The sequence below is a fragment of the Rattus norvegicus genome, chromosome 15 (genome assembly GCF_036323735.1).
Source record: "Rattus norvegicus strain BN/NHsdMcwi chromosome 15, GRCr8, whole genome shotgun sequence".
In the NCBI taxonomy this organism is placed as follows: Eukaryota; Metazoa; Chordata; class Mammalia; order Rodentia; family Muridae; genus Rattus; species Rattus norvegicus.
Window position 1 is genome coordinate 33,691,929 of NC_086033.1, and position 9,479 is coordinate 33,701,407.

Genomic DNA, 9,479 nt, shown 5'->3' on the forward strand with positions numbered 1-9,479 from the left:
GCTCCTGAGGAAAGTTCGGGCTCCAACTTTGTCCTGCATTTCCTTCCTTTGCTTCCCCAGAGCTAAAATGGTGTGTCTAAGCACTGCAATAAAAATTAGAGATATAAGTAAATTAATGTACTTTTATTACTGAGCATTGGATCTGACCTGATAATACTTTGTAAAGACCCCAAATTCTTCTGTGCAGCCCCGGTGAGAGGACAGGCCTTGGGATGGTCCACACACAGGGTCCCAACTGAACATTCTCATTTTGCAACTCATGGATGAAGAAATAGGAGAGACATAGTTATCAATTGCCATCGTCCACATGGTGGTTGCCTGATCCAGGAAGCGACATTACGATAAAAACTCGTGGGAAACTTCACAACTGCCTCTTTTACCAAAAAGTAAACCAGGGACTTCTTATATATGGAGTTCTCCAAGAGTCAGTGCAAATAATGCATTATTGAACAATACAGACATGGTGATTTCTGGTACATCTCCTTTTAGGATATCTATTGCATATTGGAGAACTAGAGTGGATTACTGTAAACTCAACTGGCTGGTGACTTCTGCCAAAGTTGCTCTTGGTGTGTTTTTATTGTTGCTGCAAATGACACATCTGTTGCAATTCTTAATCTGAGGAACACATGGACATGCATCGTTAGGGGCAGTAACGTCTACTGCAGTGAACCCAATTATGTCACACTGAGGGTATCCTGCTCATTGGGATTGGAGTGCAGGAGGTAGGACCTACTGTAGACACCTTGGGAAGGCAGAGTTTTGTCACAAAGTAGGAAAAAGTTCTAAGAGCATTGTCTTTAGAGCAGTATCCATGGTCAGTAATATGTCACATGTCCAATCTTCTCTTCCTAAGGAATGTTGTTGCATCTGGCTGATCCATCTCTACGGATGAGGGAAAATTCCCCGTGTATTTAGACGGGAGGTTGAGTACGAAGAAACCCAATCTCACAGGATGACTCCCTCTTGTAGCATACCTGAGTGTGCATGTTTGGAATAATACAATCCTTCATGATGATGGTACAGAAGATAATGATGTGCAGAAGTGAAACCAAGATAAAAGCATCCTCACATTTCTAGGAAAGACCACCTAATCTATAGCCATAGTAACAAGTAGAAACTAAAACCACATTTTCTACTCCCTTTCTCTTTTGGTAAATGTCTGTGCACTTGGGAAAAGATTGCCAGAGACATCTTCACCTCTTCCTGTCAAGAGACAATTTTTTAAGTCTAAAATGTTTGTTTTAGAAATTTCATGCAGGAGTATTGTATTTATAGTACTATCATGCCTCCCTTTCCCCCTCACGTCACTTTCATGTTGTATTTTCATTGCCTTGTGGGGAAGACCACATGGCAGAGGGATGAATGGAGGCCTTCAGCTCTAAGCCCATGGCATGGAGGACTAGTTTGTGGGACACAGCTGAGATCTGCACCTATTGACTCTTCAGAATCTTACCTTTCAAAGAAGAACTAAATACCCATAATAACGGGAAAGGTTTGTCAGTCCTTAGAGACACTAAAACTGCTGGAGAAGAAAGGGGGATGGCAGGCAGAGGATTAGAAGGAGGAGAGTAGGATGAACTTAGTGAGTATCTTCAACTTTCATGAGGAATGCAACATGGACAGTGGGTCAGTCCTCTCCTGAGTCACCCAAAAGCCAGAGGCAGGAGTGGGACTCACAGGGATGTACCCTGCTCACACATGGGCAGGCTTAATAGCAGCTGCCTCCTTGCTGAGAGATGGCTTAGGAACATGATATGGTCCCCAAAGAGCACACAGTTGTGGTAAGGTCTCTTAAGTCTGGAATGCTTCTCATATGATTGTGTCATGCTATCTGTCATTTGTCTGATTGTCTATCAGTTCTCGGTATCAGTCCATGCGTACCAGACAGTTTCGTCGTCTTAGCCTACAATCTATTCATGGTATCCTCATATCTGGGAGGGGGTTAAGGAGCTACACTAGCACAGTCAATCCTTTTCCCAGGACTCTGTGGAGCTCATCTAGCGAACCACTGCTGCCCATGTGAAGCTCCCCATCTCCTGACCCAGTGTGACAGGATCAGAGGCCCCGACCTCAGTGAATGCTGTTATCTCTCCTCTGGTTTCTTTTAGGGTGGGTACTGCCTCAATGGAGGGGCACTTGGGACTCCTCCATTAGCTCTTCAGGATCAGAAATCAAAGATTTCCCAGATAGGTTTTTCAATGCTTTGGGAGTCTGTTTCAAGCCCTTGTTCTCCTTCCTCATTCATTTGAGTTTGGAGACATAAAGTGGTATGACCTTCATCACCGTATGGATTAGACCACAGGGAGGGCTGATAAACTGACGTTTCAACCCTACACTTCCGGAACAGAGGTCAATGCGCTCACTTAGTGTTTCCCATCTGACAACCCAGACCTGAGTGGGAACAGAGAAGTACAGGGATAAAATAGGTCTGGAAAGAGGTGATAAGAAGCTTTTTACTAAGACTTCTCTTTTTTCCTGTCAACACGGAGACCCTGGAGAGATCTTTTGGTGTTTTTGTGGTTTGGTTTCATTTTTTTAATTCTTTAATCTCTTTTTACAGTCCAGTCTTTATCCCCCTCCCGGTCCTCCCAGCAAACACTCCATGCCATACCTTCTCTCCCTGCAACTTCCTCCTCCAAGACGTCTCCAACCCCCAGATCCAACCTACCAGATTTCCGCATTCTCCGAGGCCTCAAATCTCTCCAGGTTTAGGTTCATCTTCTCTCACGGAGTCCAGAACAGGCAGTCCTCTGCTGTATATGTGTTGAGGGCCTCATATCAGCTCGTGTATGCTGCCTGGTTGGTGGTTCTGTGTCTGAGAGATCTTGGGCATCCAGGTCAGTTGAGACTTCTAGGCCACCCTCCTCATCAGCTTCTTACAGTTTTTCCCTAATTCAACCACAGGGGTCCCCTTGGGGACCTTTTTTGTGATGGAGTGTTCTAGGACCTTGTCAGTTATAGCTAATATCCTTGGACACCTCCTCAACATTCACCAGAACCACCAGCTTTAATACTTTGTATTCAGAAAACAATGGAATTTCTTAAACAATCCTTGAATGCCAACGCTGTGTCTGGGCCAGTGTTTTGCATTCTGTGTTACAAATATTTGAGTCTTAATAAAGAAATCTGTATGCAGGAAAGGGATGACATTGCTTCTTTTCATGGGTGTGGAGCTTAAAACAATCTTGTACACCACCTTCTGTTCACCCTTTTATATCTCGTGGTTTCTGTTGCCAGATATTCTCAGAAAGTTACTGTATGATGTCTGTTCACTAACCCCATCATAAAAGCACATATCAAGGCTAGTCATGTCAGTCCTGGAAAGTCTTGCCCTTGTCTGGGATGCCTCTTTCTTTCTAAATTCTTCTTCATATTTAACCAGTTACTAAGGGTGAGGAAGATGCAAAGGTCTTGCCTCCCACTCTCTTCCTTCCTCTAAGGATGGTCTATGAGCTTGGGAAATCCACTGTTCTCTGATACCTCCCCCCAGGTTGCCTGGTCCAGCTCCAGCAAGGCCTCTCTACCTCATCTTAGAACAGTAGCCAACTCTCTTCACCTTGCCCAAAGGCAGACTGGAGATGACACAGGACAGTCCCAGTATGTACATCAGAAACTTCAGAAGGGGACTAAATTGTTGAATGCCCAGAGCAATATGTAGACTCATTCCTCTGCAACAGGGCCAGGTCAGCACCTCTCATATAATATTTCTTGACTCAGAGCCCTGGTGTGAGTTTAGAGTCACAAGGCTTAAATCTGAAACCAAAAGTCCTTGTGCCAACAACAACAACAACAACAACAACAACAACCACAACAACACACCTCATAGAGAGTAGCATGGGGTTTAGATATGTTGTTTTTAAAGGAGACAATTAACCTGATCACAGTCTCAAGTCACAGAGGCATCCTCCAGCAATACCCTGAGCAGGAGAGGAGACTTGCCCTCTGCCTCGTGCGGAAGGCCTCAACAGGCTCTTCTGCCCTTCTCAGTGTCCAGCATTCCTGTGGGGAACGTGGTCGTGCTCACCATCAACTGACAATAGTGTGTTTCCTGTGCCTTCACCACAGAGATGTGGCAAGAGCCCGGATCTCAAATATCACACAGGAAATAAGAGGTCTCTGGCTCTGTGCCTCTTTCCTCACCTGATGGTTTAAAAGTTGTGAGAAGTAACGAAGTGACCAGTTGAGACCTGGTCAGACCCTGAAGAGGATGTTCCTGTTCCTGTTCTTCCTGGTGGCCATCCTACCAGTCAACACTGAAGGAGGTAAGCAGCCATCTGCACTCCTAGAAGTGTGGCATGCGGCTCCCAGCACTGACACCTGCATGGTGCTCAGTCGGGCTGTATCTAAGATATACTCCTGACTTGGTTCATCTGAGAAGTTAGCTGAGCCCGAGCTCTAGCACTGGATAAATAGGTCCCCAAAAGCACAGTGAACTATTTGCAGTGGCACCTGGTGAGTGAGACCTTAGTCACCTAAAAGTGACAGATTATGAAAATATCATAGGACCCCACTAGAAGCTGCAGTTGAAAATGAGGGCTGGAAGCTCCAATTGTACAAAACTCAGAGCAAACAGCTTTACCCAGGGGCTGCCACCTGGATTAAGACTAGAAGAATTCTTCTACTCAGGTTTCCAGGGTCACCCTGTTCTTGTCTCTCTTCTTCTGAACCATACAGGTCCACCATGACACTTAGCCACAATCTAACAGAGCCAACAAAGTGTAGCTTCATTTCTTCTCTACAGCTTGATGGAAACAAGCAGACACAGGATCCTCCAACCCATTTCCTCTCCTCTCTATGATCCCTACCAGTCTTCTATGTGCTCCCTTCTTCATCCTGAAGGCTATCTCAGTGCCTCAGGAAGACCAATCTATGCTGAAGTTCAGATACATTAGGAGGTCTCCTCCCAGCCTCTCACTTAGCACACTTGAGAGTTGCTCAGTGGTTATACAACAAACCCGTCTCTACGTGGAGTTCTCAGTACGTACCATGAATCAGAATAGAGGAAAAGCAGCCAGAGTTTTCTACCTCAACATCATGCTTACTAAGTGAGCAGGACACCAGGTGAATCATGAGACAGGAACAAGTGTAGCTGTGTGGAGTGTGTCTACATCTACTGCACAATGTGTGCTGAATTTGACCTTAATGTGTACACGAGATTTGATTTGAATCAGGAGAAAGTCTTCGCATTATCAGGAAGAAATGGCAAACCAGGGGAAAGTGATTCCATGCATCAGGCTCTGCACCATCCCTTGAAGCATCCGAGCGCCCTTTCTCATTGTGTGATGGCACCACAACAGGATCTTTTTTCCCTCTGTGTCAAGTCCACAGACTTGCCAAGCATGAAATGTCCCTTATCATAGCCTCCAGGATTGTTGCACAGTTTCAACGAGCACCAAGATTCAGAATAAGCTTTCTTTTTCAGGAGAGATCATATGGGGTACAGAGTCCAAACCCCACTCCCGGCCCTACATGGCATCCTTAATGTTTTATTATGGTAATTCATATCGCCATTACTGTGGTGGTTTCCTGGTGGCAAAAGACATCGTAATGACAGCAGCTCACTGTAATGGAAGGTAAGGAGAAGCAAGTGGTTCTTTGATGCCTGGGACTGACCAAATAACAACAGATCCTGGCTGTCCCTAAACACGTAGAACCAAAGGTGAAGATCAACCAGACTTTTTCCTATTTGACCTAAAGTGATTGTGAAACTCAGGACCAGATTGTGTCAGTGAAGAGTCTGAATGGCTGGGTGGTTATTGAAGACCAATGCAACAAGTTCCCCATAAATTCTTGCTATTTGACTCAGGCATGCTCTGCATTACTCTGAGCCCTCAGCCTGCATTTCGGGGACTGCTTCATTGCTCCTGCCTTGCACATAACCCATCTTCTTTTCACAGTAATATAAAAGTAACCTTAGGTGCTCACAATATCAAGAAACAAGAAAAAACCCAGGTCATCGCTGTTGTAAAAGCCAAACCTCACGAGAACTATGACAGACATTCACGGTTTAATGACATCATGCTCCTGAAGGTACTGTTTTCCCGATCTCTGGTTTACTCCCATAGATCACTAGTGTATCAGTCCCATTTTCTCTTCTTAGTGGCTGATCTATTGGTCCTACGGCAATAGAATGGGGCTACAGTGGGATTGGGGGAGCTTTGAAAATGGGGAAGATATGGGCAACCTCATGACTGGTTTAAGCTTGCTGAGAGTACCAGAACTTAAGTGGCGTTCTTCCATCTTTCCGACCAGTTGGAACGCAAAGCTCAACTCAATGGTGCTGTGAAGACGATTGCCCTTCCTAGGAGCCAGGACTGGGTGAAACCTGGGCAGGTGTGCACAGTGGCAGGTTGGGGATGCTTGGCCAATTGTAGTTTGTCTAACACACTTCAAGAAGTGAATCTAGAAGTTCAGGAAGGCCAGAAGTGTGAAGACATGTCCAGAAACTACAACGACTCCATCCAGCTTTGTGTGGGAAACCCCAGCGAGGGGAAGGCTACTGGTAAGGTAAGGACATAACCATTTTTAAATGTTTGCCTAGCGGCAGAGCGATACTGCAGACACACAGCCAGGCCTTCTCCAGATGCAGAACCATGGCTAGTCTAAAGAACATGCAGGGAACAACATATGGGGATCTGGCATTTTCCCTCAGTCAACCTTTTGTCCTTTTGCCATAGGAAAATGGAAGAGCTAATTCTAGTTGGCCTGAAGGAAGGACACAGCCAAGCAGAGATACACTAGTCAGTGAGTCACAGACTCTCTACTCTGTCCTGTTAAGAACAGAGGTCAATGGGGGCACTAGTGTTTCCCATCTGAAAACCAGGCCTAAGTGGAAACAGAGAAGAACATGGAGAATATGGGTCTGGAAAGAGGTGATAGGAGGCTATTCAATAAGACTTCCCCTTTTTCTGTCCACAGGGAGACTCAGGGGGTCCCTTTGTGTGCGATGGAGTGGCCCAGGGCATTGTCAGTTATCGCTTGTGTACTGGGACACTTCCTCGAGTATTCACCAGAATCTCCAGCTTTATACCGTGGATTCAGAAAACAATGAAACTCCTTCAACAATCCTAGAACACAAAACCTGTGTCTGGGCCAATGTCCAGCATCCTGGGGTATGGCTATCTGAGTCTTAATAAAGAAATCTGTCTGCAGTAAAGAGATGGTGCTGCTGTCTTCCATGAGTGCAGAGCTTAAAACCTTTTTATATGCCACCTTCTTCTTCACCCTCTTTTGTCTCATGGTTTCTGTCTTCAGAGACTCTCATAAAGCTTGTGCGTCAAACCTGTGCAATGACCCCATCATAATAGCACATATAAAGGCCAGGACGGTCAGTCCTGGAAAGTCCTACCTTTGTCTGAGAAGGATGCCTTCTTTCTTTCTAAATTCTTCTTCACCCCTTACAGACTTTTGAGGATGAGAAGGATCAAAAGATTTTGCCTCCCACTCTCTTCATTCCCCTAAGGTCTGTCTATGGTCCTGGGAAATCTACTGTACTTGGGTATTTCCCCAATGTCGCCTAGTCCAGGTCCAGCAAGGCCTCTCTACCAAGCTGTCACCTCATCTTAGAACTGTAGCCACCTCTCTTCTCCTTGCCCAAAGGGACTCAGGTGATGAAACAGGACAATCCCAGTATGCAAATCAGAAGCTTTAGAAAGGGACCAAATTGTTGAATGCCCACTCCAGTATGCAGACTCATTGTTCTGCAGCAGGGCCAGGCCAGCACCTCTCATAATATTTCTTGTCTCAGAGCCCTGGTGTGAGTTTAGAGTCACGAGCAATCCACTGACTAACTAGTGTCTTAGTCACCTTGTGTACCCAGTCATGGAGGCAGCTTGATATCTTTTAAAACACACACAGAAACACACACACACACACACACACACACACACACACACACACACACACACACACAATTTTTCACATGTTCTCCCTGCATCTTGAACATTCCCAACCCCTCTCGGCTCCCTATCATCTCTGTACACCCTAGGCTTTCCTCACAAATATCTCTCTCATGTTCATGTCTATGTGCTGAGTTTTGTAACCCACTAATGTTAACAATGACCAGCTGTGTAACTGAGTTTGGATCTTTCCATTGGAGCCTGGTTGGCTCAGCAGAGGACACTCAGCTAAACACAGTGACTTCCTCCTCCCCTCCCAGAAACTATCAATAGCCAGTATTCAAGAGATAACGAGTGGAACTCCTCAAGTCTCTCCCCTTCCTTGACTGGTTGTTGCTTGGATTAGTCTTATGTGGCCCAGGACCAGGAACTACAGTTGGCATGAACTGATGATTGTCATAACTGTATCCAGTCTAGAGAATGGAGTTTGAGCCCTTACCCTGTCTTCCAGCTCTTGCCTACTTCTCATGCTCCCACATTAGTGTTCCCTGAGCCCTTGAAAGTGTGGGCTAAGTGACTTGTTTAGGGATGGACACACAACCACCACTTATTTCTGCATCTTGTTCCCCAGGGATCTCTGCATTCACCCCACTATTCTTCAGAAGGAGAGGTGTCTCTGAGTAAGGCTGGGATCCACTTTTTTCTATGGGGAAAGCATGGGGATTTGGAAGGCAGTTTGCTGCTATGTAAGTTTACTTCCCTGTATGTTTCTAGCCAGGCTGACAGTACCAGGCATTGGTGCCCTCCACCATGGTGTGGGTTTTGAATCTGATTACAGGGCAGTTGGTTATCATCAAAACACAGAAGCTGATATTGCACATGTGGGCACATCTGACTTTTCATTTGGTTCCTTTATACTTTTTAATATCAGCTAATTCTCCCCTCCTGCCTACACCGTCAGCTTTCAACCCCTTGCCTCTCTTACTACCTAAATCTTTGTACTTTGGTATTCTCTTTCCTTACTACCTATGTTTTCATAATCATCCTTCTTGAATGTAATCCCTACTGTTTCTTTTTCTCTTTTCTGGTTTCCAGATACTCCTTGTTAGACACACAAACCATACATTAACATAGCTGGGATCCTCATATGAGAGAGAAGGTGAGGGTTTTGTGCTTGGAGTCCTGGGATATCTCACTCAGAAAAAAACAAAATTGCCATTCCATCCATTCTGCTGAAATTTTTCCTTTTTTTATATGTAGCACATTTTTATTATCTATTCATCAGTTAATGGGCTAGAGGGTGCGTCTAGTTCCTAGTTTCTGTAAATACGGCAGCCATGAACACAGATGTGCAGATATCTATGTCCTAGCAAACAGAGTTCTTTGGACAAGTGCTCAGGAGTGACTTAGCCAGAACACGTGGTAATTTTAATTTAGGTTTTGGGGAGTTTTGGTGGTGGTGGTAGTGGCGGTGGCAGTGGTGATTTTTGAGAAATCTCAGGATTGATTTCCAATGTAGCTGCACCTCATTTACATTCTGAGGTAAATGTGAAGGGTTCTCTAATCCCTACGTCTACACCAGCATCGGCTGTTCACATTCTTGATGATGACTATTGTACTGGAGTAATGAAGTGGAAA

General features: G+C 45.2%; 1 protein-coding gene across 2 annotated transcripts; it reads left to right on the forward strand.

Annotated features, from left to right (window-relative positions):
* The first annotated feature begins 4,107 nt into the window (after positions 1–4,107).
* On the forward strand, positions 4,108–7,159 carry LOC134481969 (granzyme-like protein 2). Of its 2 annotated transcripts, XM_063274804.1 has the most exons (6): positions 4,108–4,265; positions 5,426–5,576; positions 5,901–6,033; positions 6,256–6,510; positions 6,681–6,747; positions 6,922–7,159. In XM_063274804.1, the coding sequence occupies exons 1-6, from the start codon at positions 4,211–4,213 to the stop codon at positions 7,134–7,136; spliced, it is 876 nt and encodes a 291-aa protein (XP_063130874.1). In that variant the 5' UTR covers positions 4,108–4,210; the 3' UTR covers positions 7,137–7,159. The 2 variants fall into 2 exon arrangements, with proteins under 2 accessions (XP_063130874.1, XP_063130875.1); XM_063274805.1 differs by lacking the exon at positions 6,681–6,747 and having other exon boundaries at positions 4,109–4,265.
* Positions 7,160–9,479: the final 2,320 nt, after the last annotated feature.

Coding starts and splice junctions, on each gene's coding strand:
- LOC134481969 (XM_063274804.1), top strand. CDS start 4,211: ATGTTCCTGTTCCTGTTCTTCCTGGTGGCCATCCTACCAGTCAACACT. Junction 6,034..6,255: donor ATGACATCATGCTCCTGAAG/GTACTGTTTTCC, acceptor CTTTCCGACCAG/TTGGAACGCAAAGCTCAACT. Junction 6,511..6,680: donor AGGGGAAGGCTACTGGTAAG/GTAAGGACATAA, acceptor CTTTTGCCATAG/GAAAATGGAAGAGCTAATTC.